The 13,900-nt window shown below is 42.9% G+C and overlaps 1 protein-coding gene and 1 long non-coding RNA gene across 2 annotated transcripts; both read left to right on the forward strand.

Moving 5' to 3' along the window:
* The first annotated feature begins 1,191 nt into the window (after positions 1–1,191).
* Positions 1,192–5,917, forward strand: LOC115680884 (protein DETOXIFICATION 33). The gene is made up of 9 exons (XM_030604724.2): positions 1,192–1,712; positions 2,714–2,909; positions 3,547–3,892; positions 3,988–4,074; positions 4,233–4,289; positions 4,411–4,649; positions 4,905–5,023; positions 5,278–5,364; positions 5,465–5,917. Exons 1-9 carry the CDS (start codon positions 1,425–1,427, stop codon positions 5,519–5,521), a joined length of 1,476 nt encoding a protein of 491 aa, XP_030460584.1. The 5' UTR covers positions 1,192–1,424; the 3' UTR covers positions 5,522–5,917.
* A 2,112-nt stretch (positions 5,918–8,029) lies between these two features.
* On the forward strand, positions 8,030–9,162 carry LOC130138253 (uncharacterized). The gene is made up of 2 exons (XR_008816646.1): positions 8,030–8,155; positions 8,230–9,162. It is a non-coding gene; the product is annotated as an uncharacterized LOC130138253 (long non-coding RNA).
* Positions 9,163–13,900: the final 4,738 nt, after the last annotated feature.

The following is a 13,900-nucleotide window of genomic DNA, read 5'->3' on the forward strand; positions in this document are numbered from 1 at the left end:
ATCAATCATCCATCTTCTTCACTTTGGAGCTCATGGGTCCACAGTACAAAATGCAGAGGAACCCCATTTTTGCAGATGGACATGAAGGGTAGTATGGCCTGGAGTTGGCGATGTCTTCTCAAACTACGTCATGTCCTAACCCCAGTCATGTCTAATCCAAGATATTGTTGTCATGATGTCTTGGATGAACTTAGACACGAGAGTGGCTGTGGAGTGGTATAACTTAATATGGAGTAGCGGCGTTAGCAAACACAATTTTATTGGTTGGCTAGTATGTAGGGATAGGCTTCCGACAGCAGAGATCATATCACGGTGGATGACTTCAGTCGATGTTCAATGTACCTTCTGTAGGGCAAGTATAGAGAACACGACTCACCTTTTCTTCCAATGCGAATGGACAGGTAGCATATGGCGCAATATTCTTGCGCAACATGGGATTAGGCGTAATGTATGGGGATGGAATGAGGAGCTTCAATGGATGGTTAGAGTAACAAGAGGCAAAGATTTGGCAGCGAAACTCCTCAAAGTATCTTTCCTAGTGACTGTATATTGCACTTGGATGGAGCGCAACCATAGGCGGTTTCAAAACAATCCAACTGACATTCAGATTATTTTGGCGAAGGTGCGGAAAAATGTAAGAGGTAGAGCTTCACTATACAAAAAAATCAAACCTTCGCAAGCTAACTTTGTTTTAGCTACTTTATGGAGACTTCCTACCTCCATATTCTCGAATTATTAGTACTAGTTGTAATGCCGGGGAATGCCCATAAGCTGCTGTACATCATCTGTTATATACTACTTACATTTTACACCAAAAAAAAAAAAGTGAGGCGTAACAAACATTTTACAAGTCTAAGCCCTTCAAACGAAAAGAGCATAAAAGAATTGAAAATGTCATTTTTGAAACACACAAAAGTGAGAGACAACTCCAATCTTCTAGTACGTTTCATGAAGAGAAAGATACGGAGAGAGAGAGAGAGAGAGAGAGAGAGAGAGAGAGAGAGAGAGAGAGACTGTCTGTGCGCGGTGCGAAGCGCGCAGCGCTGTCTGCGTAGCAAGACGGTGCGCTTGCGTGTGCGTCCCACCTACCTTTTTGGTGGCGACTTGGCCTGGACCGGGGGGGAGGACTCACGGTCAGCCAATTTGATCGAAAGCAAAGCCCGAACCACCTTTCAAAACTCGGGGATCGTCGTCACCTTCGCTTCCACCACCTACCTGTTCTCCCCTGAAGCACAGCTTCTCTCCCTCTCCCCTTCTCCCTTCGTTTCATCATCAAGTCAACCCATCTCCTCCCTTGAACCCCACCCGTCTCTCACACCCCCGCACCCACCTTCATAAATACACTCCCGCGAATCCGATAGCCCACAGCACCGTCACGAGGCAGCCTCGCGCACTTGCACCACCAAACCCCCCACCCCAGCAAAATGGCGTTGGAGAGCCCGCTTCTGACGAGCAGCAACCGCAGCAACGGGGTCAATGGCAGCGGCGGCAGCGGCAGCGGCAGCGGCGGCAAGGGGGTGAGCGTGGTGAAGGAGTTCGGGGGCGAGTCGAAGCGGCTCTGGAAGCTGGCGGGTCCAGCCATCTTCACCGCCATCTCCCAGTACTCCCTCGGCGCCCTCACCCAGACCTTCGCCGGCCTCGTCAGCGAGATCGACCTCGCCGCCGTCTCCGTCGAGAACTCCGTCATCGCTGGCCTCGCCTTCGGCGTCATGGTAACGTCGCATTCATTTTTTTTTTCCTGCTGGTTTATTGGCTTTAGCGCTTCCTCTGCTTTTTGGCGTGTTCCCCAGAAGAGAAGGAAACGGGAGAACAGAGCGAGCGCGGGTTCCTCTGTTTTTTGGAGTCTTCTGCTTTTTTTCCTGTTTGAAGGAAAAGAAGAAGAGAAAAAAACATCATATTCGTTTTGGCGTTTGAGAGAAATGACATTAGCGAAGACACGCAGATCAATTCATTCTGCTTCTTCCAGCTTCATTCCTTAGAACAAGTTTTCTTATAGAATTTCAACAAACACTCAAACCACCTCTTGTTCTTTTAGCATGGCATTCGGCTCTATTTGGCTAATTTGATCTAGGCCCACTTATATAAAAGTCTTGTCGTACCAGTCTTTCCTGCTATGTGCCTCGCAACACTCTGTTTTCTAGGAGTTACTGACACACTGTGAAGCATGCGTAGTCGATCATGTTTTTGAAATGACTGGCAACTTTCTGGCTCTTTCTTTTCCCTTTGGTTGGGGGCAGGAGTCTTTTCTATTGTTGTTAGCACTTGAACTCGGTCGTCATTTCGTGTTCTTCATAGAGAAATGAAGGTGTGTGTAGGCACCAAATCGGGTATAAAGGGTCGTGCTTTTCCTTGATTAAAGTACCCAGAAGCTTAGATTTAGTTCCGAGAAAGGAAAAAAAACACCTTTTGATGCACAGGTGAAGCTCTGCATCTGATTTCCCCAGCTAAAGTGAAGGATTGACATGTCTTCTTTAGGCTATAAGCACAACAGCGCTTTCCAGCAAAAGTAAATGAGGCATGTTTGAGAGAGAGAGGCATGGGAACCTGACAAAAGGGCCTATTTGGCCCCAGAAATATCAAGCTGGCATATTAATACCTTCTTTTAACAGAGTTAACTCGGTTGAAGTCACCAGTTGCTTACTCTTCTAGTGGAAACGATTCATTATTGTGGTAATTTCCGATGTGAAAATTTTAGTGGGTGCTTTTGTTGCAGTTGGGAATGGGAAGTGCATTGGAGACACTGTGTGGGCAAGCATATGGCGCGGGCCAGATCAGGATGTTGGGGGTGTACATGCAGAGATCATGGGTCATTTTGCTGACCACGGCCTGCCTTTTGGTTCCTATCTACGTGTGGTCTCCTCCCATTCTTGAGCTCATTGGAGAGACCACTGAAATCTCTGAAGCTGCTGGTCAGTGACAATCTTTCCCAAGTCATTTTTGCTGTGGCTTTATTTTCACTTGTGTGAGCATTTGCAAATAAACTCACCGCCATGAATGGCAAACACAGAGCCTTAAGGCGCACTTAAGTTTAATCCGTATCGCATGCGCGGATAATGCTGGTCAGTCATAGTGGCTCTTCATTCTTTCGGGTAAGCATGAACAGGTCGAACAATCTTGGCATAATGGGCCACTTCTCCACCTGGCATCAATGGAGAAACAGAAAGAGCGTCATTTGTAGGACGGATCGATTGTTGAGCTGGGTGTGTGAGGTTCAAACTTGGAATCTCTCTCATTTGGTAGTGTGCTCCGTGTAGTCGGTGAATGGTGATCGTCTTTAAATATCACTGAGTTGTTCGAACTAGAAGTGAAATCATATGATTGATTTAAAAATTTATACTACTGAAGTGGGAGGACACATACACACTGTTCAGGTCACATTCAAAAAAATTTCAAGGTTAAGCCCCGCTCCAATCATTGACAGACTTAACCTGAAATAATCTCGTGGCAACGCAATATAAACCTTCTCTTTGCATTTTGAAGAAAGTAAAGTACATATTGTGCAGCTGATTGACTTTAGTTGATGACCATGTTTATGTTTCCATTCAGGCAAATTTGCTTTGTGGATGCTTCCGCAGTTGTTTGCATATGCGCTGAATTTTCCAATCCAGAAATTCTTACAAGCGCAACGGAAGGTCATGGTGATGGCTTGGATCTCAGCCATAGTACTGGTGATACATGCGGTAGCTAGCTGGCTGTTCATACTTAAGCTCGGATACGGCTTGGTCGGAGCAGCAATAACCCTGAACACGTCATGGTGGCTCATCATTATTGGCCAACTGCTGTACATTTTCATCACCAAATCAGATGGCGCTTGGGGTGGATTCTCATGGCTGGCGTTTGCCGACTTATGGGGATTTGTCAAGCTTTCTCTGGCCTCCGCTGTGATGTTGTGGTATGTTTAATTCTCTTCACTACTCTCTCACTGACCGAGTGGGAAAGTGCCATAAAGAAATGATGTGATTTATGCGGTTGAAATTTTTCTGGCAGCTTGGAGTTTTGGTACTTGATGATCCTGGTGGTGATTACAGGACGATTGCCAAATCCCCTGATCCCAGTTGATGCCATTTCTATTTGGTACGTTGCTTAGCGATTTATTTCTTGTCTTTTTAGTGTGAATTTATAGCCAAGTTGGGAACTAAAATGGTTGCATGCACCAATATGTAGGACCAATGATAAAATTGTTTTATCTTCTCTTAGGACAATTTCCTTAATTGATTGATCCTCTTATGCAGCATGAACATTCAAGGATGGGATGCGATGATTGCACTTGGATTCAATGCTGCGATTAGGTGCAATGCTCTTCTCTGCTCTTTTTTATTATTCGGCTTTCTGTAGAGATCCGAGTCACTAGTAGCTCATTTGAGAGCAACAATATTGTGTGTGACTGACTGACCATGTGAATGTTGACAGTGTGAGAGTATCAAATGAGCTTGGAGCCGGCAATGCCAAAGCAGCGAGATTGGCTGTATGGGTGGTTTCCGTCACCTCTGTGTCCATTGGGGTGGTGTGCATGGCTGTGGTGTTTGCGACGAGATATGTTTTCCCTTACCTCTTCACGACAAGTGATGAGGTTGCTGCTGAAACCACAAAACTGGCTGTCTTGCTTGGTATCACTGTTCTCCTAAACAGTCTCCAACCCGTCTTGTCTGGTGAGGATCTAGAGAACCATTCTCCTTGCATCTATCGCATCCTCTCATTAAGAATTCTGGTGATGTAGATAATTTAGATTTATTTTCCTTTTGATTCTGCGAATTTTCATTGTGGGTGCAAAATGCATGGTCATTACAACAAGTAGCATGTAGTGATATGTGTAAATTTCAATATTGAAGCCTATTCTTTCATAATACAAAACCGGGTTTGTCTGCCCTGATTTCTCAGATTTCTTCTCGGTTTTTCTTGTGAAGGTGTCGCTGTTGGAGCGGGATGGCAATGGATTGTTGCATACATCAACATTGGATGCTACTATATTGTTGGACTGCCTGCTGGCATACTCCTCGGATTCACATTTGGTTTCGGGGTCGAGGTAATGTTCCAAAGACCATTCATCTTGGAGTGATTTTAATTACATCAATTATGCCTGTGAAAGCTTTTGGATAGTCTTTGGCATGGAGTCATCATTCCCATAGTGGAATTTGTAATGTCGATAACCCAAATAATTAATCTGCCAATTATGCAGTGATTACCCAAAAAACAAATGAAACACGCATTCTAGTTTTGATCTATTCGAATTTCTCATCTTTTCCGTTCTGATGTGTGCCTCTTCTTCTGTGCTTGCAGGGTATCTGGTCAGGTATGATTGGAGGCATTTGTTTACAGACCCTAATCCTCATAGTTATCACTTCAATTACCAACTGGAACAGAGAGGTTGGTGATCCTTGTTCTTGGCACATTTTCCTTTTCAAGATAGTGCCCATGATAATCTTGACTCAATATTAACTGTTTTATGTACCCCATTCTTTGGCAGGCTGAAGAGGCAGAAACTCGCGTGAAGAAGTGGGGAGGATCTGCCGCAGAGCATTGATCTATTTGAACACTGCAAATCATAGTCGAGACAACGGGTGGTAGTGGATACAAGTAGCAGCATAGCAACAGCATATTTCTGGTCAAGTTCGAGTTGTCCTTGCGCCGAGAGGCCAGCAAAAAAGATGCCACTGCCGCGGGTTTCTCCGAATTGACTTCTACCAACTCAACCCTGATTCAGCAAGTACTCATCTAACTTCAGAGTCCAATTGCAGGACAGAGATATGATCTCAAGAGGGAAAGCATGATGTAGCTGAATTAGCATTTTGATATATCAGTTTGTATTTAAGGGTGGTTGCCCACCCAGTTTTGTCATTAGACTTGTCTTTCTCAATTGGGTTTCAAGTTCAATATGGGCTAATGAGTTGATGCTATAAAATTTGGACGATTGGCGATCTGATCAGTCTTACTTCTTAGTGCACCTAAGCAACAGACGTCTCATCTCACGATTGCGTTTTTTCCTTTATAATTGATAAGGAAATTTTTTAACGACCTGTCAAAGGATCCCGCGTGTCAAGGAAACAAGACCAACCCGTTGGGGCCTAACCGTCTTCGAACCGAGCATACCCTGAGCGTGTTGAGTCTAGATTAAGCATCACTTAAACCCCGTCTAATTGCCAATCATATCGGTGCCTCCACTGATTAAAATGTCACGCATGCAATGGTCCACAAAACATTTGACCATTATGGAGAACTACCTATTGTGGGAACTGCAAGTTTCCTCAATAGTGAAGTCTGTCCACTTAAATTGAGAATTGTCATTTGTTAGCCACACCCGACACTGCACTAAGAAAAATGTCTACATAAGGTAAAGGAGTTAATTCAGGTAAGGGGTTGGACTCTTAATCCTAGATTGTATATTTTATATCTTTTTCCTCTCCCAAATACTGACTTAATCATCAGATGACCAATCTAGGTCCTAAACCCGGACGCTTTGACCCGATTTCTATATTTCAGGTACGTTGAAAGGATCTGAACCACACTCGGGATGGTCGTTATCCAAATTCAGCATTGACGATTTGGCGTCGTCTGTGGAAACAACAGTTGTGTAGTGTTCACCTGGAATTTCCAGAATCATTCCTTCTGTTGCTTGTTGTTTGCTTTGTTCCCAGAATTGGATGACGAACCCAGCTTTCCCAGTTCTTCCTAAATGCCTAAACCGACCATGACATTCACGGACAGATGTCTCTACCATTCTCAAGACAATACCACAAGCACCACCATATCCTGGGCCATATGGCTATTTTCAACATCCTCCCTATCCTCGTCCACAACCATCCTATGATTATGAATCCTTCGCTCCACCAGGGTATGCTCCTGCCTGCAGAGGCAATTATGTAACTAATGGGCAATTTAACTCACTGGAAAGCAAGGTCGATCAGGATCTGCCAGCCGTTCATGGAGGGCACCGGGGACAGACTCCTGGGTTAGCAATTCCTAGAAAAGCCCCGATAGATGATAGAATGAGCTTGGGGAGTGAAGCTTGGTGTTGGGGAGGAAGCATCTAGCTCAAAGGGAGAGCAAAGAGTCAGACCGCAGTTTTAGCGAAATGGAGCATAAGATAGGGGATGTTCTCTAGAGGCTTAATGAACCAAAGCAGTCGAGGGTTAGTTCTGGTTATAATGATCCCCCTTTATCAAAGACATAACGACGGCAAATCTACCGAAGGGATTTAAACTCCCTCATTTGAACACTTACAATGGCTGGTGAGATTGCCTCGATCATTTTGAGGCCTTCCAAGCAAATGATGATGCTGCATACCACTCCTGACGCAATTGTGTGCCTCGCCTTTCCAGCCACTTTGACTAAGGCGGCGAGAATATTGTACAGTAACCTTTAACCGCACTCTGTCAGCTCGTTCCGTCAGATGGCCAATTTGCTCTTGACTCATTTTTCTAGCAATAGTTAGTTTCAAAAGATGGGAAGTTCCTTTTTGGCTGCAAAGGAAAAATCTGGAGAGCCCCTCGGAGAATACTTGTGCAGTTCAATGAGGTTGCCATCAAAGTCCCAAATCTTCCCCCTGTAGCCACTCTCCTTGCAGCCATTGCAAACCTTCAACAGTCGCACTTTTTATTCTCCATCAACAAGAAGCGCTCGACAACTCCTTATTAGTTTTTTGCCCGAGCAACCAAGTACATCAATGCTGAAGAGATGTCAGATCTAATGCCAATGTTGACCATGGCCATCCCATCGGTATCTGGGCAAGATAAGAGAAAGAGGGCGAGTCCGTTAAGAAGGCCTGAGGTGATGGACCCGATAACAAAATCACTCACACGAATTTTGATGGCAATCCAGAATGAAGAATTAATCGTCCATTGGCCTAGTCAACTGAAGGCTCCTCCTGCTACTTTCATGAAGACAATGGCCATAATACCGAAGAGTGCAATGACCAGCACAATCAAATCAAGAACATATCCGCAACGGCCACATGATAATGAATGTATGTAAAGAGAAGAAAGTTTGGTCTAACACACTCTAGAGATGGAAATCGTACTGGCGGAGGAAATGAGGGGAAACAATCCCATTTGGAGGACAATCAGGCAAACATGATAGAGTTGAGGTCATAAGCAGAGGACCGACGGTGAAACTCGATGGCACTCTCCCGTCAGGCATGGGTGTACATTTTCAATTACTGGTGGGTCATCAAGCCAAAAATGTCGTTCCATGTTTCACATTACCTCATCTGACGACAATCTGAAATGTACGCAGATTCCCCATGATGAGTATGAGGTTGGGCGCCTTTTTGTCGACAATGGTAGCTCAGCAAATGTCCTATCTCTAGATGTTATTAAGAAGATAGGTGGACATCAGGAACAATTAAGACTGCATGAAGGCCCATTTTTATGGATTATCTGTTGAGGCAGTTAGGGTAGAGGGCCTACTCCGACTTCCTGCTGCTATTGAGTCGGTCCCAAGGCAAGCTCACATGTATACCGACTTTTTGGTGGTTAATGTCCCGTCGCATGCCACAGCATCAACATGCGACCAACACTTAATGCCATTCGTACTATCATCTCGACCTATCACTTCCTAATGGAGTTCAAAACAGACAATGGTGTAGGGAAGGTTCGTGGCGATCAGTCCATGGTCTGTCAATGTTATATGGTGGCAACCAGGGGCAAATCTCTAGATCAAGCAATGACAGCAGAAATGAATGCTAGAGATCCGTTTATCTACAGTCGGCCCACTCCAGGAGATGAGGCAGTATATGTGCGCCTTGAGGACAAGGTACCTGAGACAACAACACGGATTGGGATGAACTTGCCATTGACTGTGGCCACACAGATGACTGATTTTCAATGAAGTAATGCAGATGTCTTTGCCTGGGAGCCATTAGAAATGCCCGGGATTGACCTACCGTTCATGGCTCACCGATTGAACGTCTCGCCAGAGTACAAGCCTGTTAGACAGAAAAAATGATCGTTTAGGCTGGAGCGTCAGCAGCTTATTAAGGGGAGACCAGCAAATTGTTGAAGGCGGGATTTGTGAGAATGTCATGTATTCTGGATGATTAGCTAATGTGGTGCTGTTAAAGAAGTTGAACGGTAAATGGCGTATATGTGGGGACTTCATCGACCTCAACAAGGCTTGTCCTGTGGATAGTTTTCCACTGCCAAGAATTGACCAGTTGGTGGACATGTACGTCCCAGGCATTCTCCGCCAGTTTTATGATTCTGTGTTCAACATAAAATAAAAGGGTTAATACCACAAAAAACCTTAAACTGGTACATCTGTGATAATTTTACTCCAAACTAATATTTTGACCACCAAAAACTCAAAACCGGTATACTTGTAATAAATTTACCCTCAATTTGTTTCCGTTAAATTTTACTGTCAAATTGTTTTGTTAAATGACACATGATAGTTTACTGATGTGCCATTTTTATATTTTACCCCTCCATTTGTCACAGTTGTAACAGTTTGTGATTTTTTTTTTAATTCAATTTAACGGAAACTAACGGAGGGTAAATTTGTCACAAATGTACCAGTTTGGGGTTTTTAGTGGTTAAAATATTAGTTTGGGGTAAATTTGTTACATGTGTACTAGTTTGGGGCTTTTTTATGGTATTAACCCTAAATAAAATAAAGAATTGAGTCGATGAAGCATACTTTTTCATTGATACACCCAATAGTATAAATAGATATATCACAACATTTAATTATGGTGAAAGTTAAAAATAAAATATAATAATTTGATCCACATGAAAATTGAATATAAAACAAACCAGAAAAAATCCTTAAATAATCAACTTGTGGATGCTCTATTTGATGTATTATCTTTACGTTGATTTGTAGAAGATTCCACATTATAACCATTCTGTTTTTTTTGTCTTTTGATTTGTTACTTCAATACTCCCCTTCAAACGGATCAATTGGGAGGACTAGAGACCGAGATTGATTCATAAACTGACAAAGCTATATCGAGTCAATGGTTTGGTGAAAATATCACCAACTTGTGAGGAAGATAGAACATAGTGAGTTGCAATAGAACCAAGAGCGATCTTTTCCCAAATAAAATGATAATCGATCTCAATGTGCTTTGTCTGAGCATGAAATTTGGATTAGTTGTGTAATGCTGACATGTTGTATGAGAAAAGTAACAAAGGTTGACGTTGGTAGATCCCAATATCACGTAGTATGTATGAAATCCAAGGGAGTTCAGCAGTTGTGAAGCCATAGCCCTGCATCGGAAAAGCCAAATAAATTGAGAGAACTACGTGACAAAACGCAAGGCCCAAAGTGTAAAGTACCACAAACATATCGGAGAATACGTTTTACCATCTAATAGCGAGCAAAAATTGGGCATGCATATGTTCACAAACTATGCTTCGAGAGATCAGGACGAGTAAGGGTAAGGTACTGAAGAGACCCTACAATGCTTCGAAAATGAGATGGATCAGCATAGCGCTTATCACCATGGTGGCTGCTTAGTAGCTACTGGAGTAGCAATCAGCTTACATTGCACCATTGATGTTTAACTTAAAATATCCAAGGTATTTTTTTGTTGTGAGAGTGAATCTATTGGTGGAGCAATTGACTTCAATGCCCAAAGAATAATGAAGAGCACCCACATCTTTCATGGAAAACACTTGACCAAGTGCATGCACGAGATGGTTTAATAACTCAAGCGAATCACCATTGAGGACTATATCATCCACATAGATCAATAGAATGATAATATGACCACGAGACGATAAACAAAGAGTGGTGGATCAGTAGTGCTGTAGAAAATCCATATAAGAAAAGAAAGTCGCTGAATTTGTCGAACCATGCCCTAGGAGCTTGTTTGAGGCCATATAACACACACTAAATTAAGCAAATATGGTCAGGTCGAGATGAATCACGGAAGCCCAGTAGTTGTTCCATATAGACAGGAACATCGAGATCACCGTGTAGGAAGGCATTCTTGAAATCAAATTGGTGAATTTCTCAATTCTGAACAATAGCAACATATAGGACAATGCAAATGGTGGCTTGTTTAACTACCAAACTAAAAGTTTCTCGGAAGTCAACGCCGTCCTCTTGATGAGAGCTTTTTACAACAAGTTAGGCTTTTAGTTGGTCAAGTGAACCATTTGTATATAGCTTTGCTTGAAATGATCGGTGTGAGCTTTCCATTCTTCTTCTTTTGTTTGACGTCCAACAGCATGTCTAAGAACCTCTTCTGAGAGTGTGCTCATGATTTAAGATTTTATGAGGTGGTCACTACGCACTCATGATATATATTCTGGATTATAGACTTAGGCTGCATTTTCTAATGTCCAAGTTTGCGGTGGCGCAACTATCTCTTCGGTAAGGAAACCAAGTAGGTTATGACTTTCAATTAAAGACAATACAAGTATCTCCCAAAGTGAAAAGTTGTTTTCATTGAGCTTCAATGTAACAAAATTTGCCAGATTGATGTTTGAAGGATATGAAAATCTCAAGTTTGAAGAAGGAGGACATGATTGTATCGATTTTTTTTACAAGAAAAGATCAGTGTACCCTTGTGTGGCTATGATACCATAAAACAAACAAAGAATTGAGTCGATGCAACGTACTTTTCATTGATACGTTCTGGAGTATAAATAGACATATCACCACTTATAATTACGATGAAAGTTAAAGATAAAAGATAACAATTTGATCTACATGGAAATTGAATAAAAATCAAATTAGAAAAAATCTCAAAATGATTAACTCGGGGATACTCTGCTTGATGTGTTATCTTCACTCTTTTTTGTAGAAGATTCTACACTGTTACCTTTTTGATTTTTTGTCTTTTGTTACTTCAGTACAACATATGTGAGTGTATTTAACGCATTAGATCCACCGCACTGGGGCATCAAGAGTTAGAGGTCCAATACACAAAACTGGGAAGGCAAGTTGAAAAATTCTCTATGGATGTAAAAACGAGGTGGTATTCTTTTTTTTTTTTTGGTCAGAACAAAGGCTTTTCATTGAAATCTTGAAACAGAGGAACCCAGAAACGGGGTCTCAAAACAAAGCAGTTCAATAAGGGCTTGCGGAGGAGGGTCAACCAGTGTTCGGTAAGTTTTCTTTCCCTAAAGGTCTTCGCTACCCAGTCCGCCACTTTATTACTGTTCCTATTACAATATTGCAGCTTTAAATAAGGAAATAAAGGAAGCTTCCTGCGTGCTTCGCAGATCAGGGCACGCAGTTCCCATGGCAGAGACTGTGAAGACTTCACGCTGTTGACCACCGAAAGGCAATCTGACCCCAGAGTTATTCGTTCACTCGCACGAGAAGAGAGAAAATCGAGGGTTTCCACCAAGGCTAAACACTCTGCTTGCTGAGCGGAGGAGACGAGGACGTCCTTCGCAAATCCATCGATCAAGAGTCCAGATGAGTTGCGGCACACACAGGCTATCGATCGTTCTTAAGAACCAGGTTGGTGCGCAGCATCTATATTTACCTTAATTTCTCCTCTTTCTGGGGGGTCCAGACTTCGTTCCCTTCACTAATTTGAGCTTCCCCTGTCCTGTTGACGTTGTTCCATCTGCTGTAATTCCTGAGCAATAGTTGTCCTCTATCGACCAACAATTTTGGGTCCGGGAGGTGGTTTCTGAATACACGACTGTTCCTTGATTTCCAAATTTCCCAGACCACAATCGAGACTAGCTCGAAGTCAGGTGAGTTGTTATTTTTACTGGGTAAGAATTCTAACAGCCAGTCGTCAATTCTAGAGATTTGATACTTGGAATTTTGGATATTTAGCGCAGGCGCTTCCCAGACTTCCTTCGTCCATTCACAGAGGAGAAGTAAATGTTCTAGAGACTCTGCATTCGATCTGCAGAATGGGCAGTTTGGATCAGGTACCATCTTTCTTCTGTACAAATTTTCCTTCGTCGGGAGTGCATTCTGACACGCACTCCAGATGAAGTTTATGATCTTGTGGGGAATTTTCATTTTCCATATTCTGTTCCAGAGCTTAGTTGGGGTTTGATGAGAGGAGGATGCACTCTGGGTATCTACATTTACGTTCTTGCGAATAATGTTGTAGCCGCTCTTGACAGAGTACTCCCCTTCCTTCGTGCCAGTCCATATTAGCTTATCTACATTCGTCTGTGGTCTTATTTGTACTGAGAGGATTTCCCGCACTATCTGTTCATCGAGTACCCTACGCAGGACCAGTTCCTTCCAGTGGTTCTCTTCTTCGTTTATTAGTTCAGCAACCATTTTTGGGTCCCCTGCATTAGACGATCCCCCTATCCTTCCCCATTTAAGCCACTTATCCTCCTTGATGTTAATGCACTTCCCATTCCCTACTGACCACATAACCGAGTCTTCAATTGAAGTTCTTCCCATGAGTATGCTCTTCCAACCCCATGATGGTCTGGAACCCTCCTCTGCCTTCCAGAAACTTTTGGTTGGGTAGTAGATGCCCTTTAATACCTGACTAGATAAAGTTGTATGGTTTTGTGCTAATTTCCACGCTTGTTTTCCCAACATTGCCTTATTGAACGATATTAAATCTTTAAACCCAGGGCCTCCCCTGTCTTTTCTCTGTTTAAGGACTTCGGCCTTCCTCCAGTGAACTCCTTTTGTTGCGGGTTGATTCTTCCACCAGAATGCAAAAATTTTTTGTTCAATTGCCCAACATATTGAAACTGGGATCTTGAAAATTGACATGGCATACTGTGGTAATGCTTGGACAACGTTTTTATCAGGATTTCTTTCCCCGCTTTAGACATTGTATTTTCTTTCCACCCTTCGAGCTTCATATTTACCCTTCCCAGGATCCAAGCAAACATTTGCTTTTTAGAAACTCCCCAATCAGAGGGTATTCCCAAGTACTTTCCTGTTTTGTCGATTTCCGGGACTCTTAGTTCTCTAGCCATGTTCCTTCTTAGATCACTAGGGCAGTCCTTGTTGAAGA

Source organism: Syzygium oleosum, unplaced genomic scaffold (assembly GCF_021117445.2).
Source record: "Syzygium oleosum isolate NSW1041296 unplaced genomic scaffold, Sole_v2.1 Sole_v2.05, whole genome shotgun sequence".
Classification (NCBI taxonomy): Eukaryota; Viridiplantae; Streptophyta; class Magnoliopsida; order Myrtales; family Myrtaceae; genus Syzygium; species Syzygium oleosum.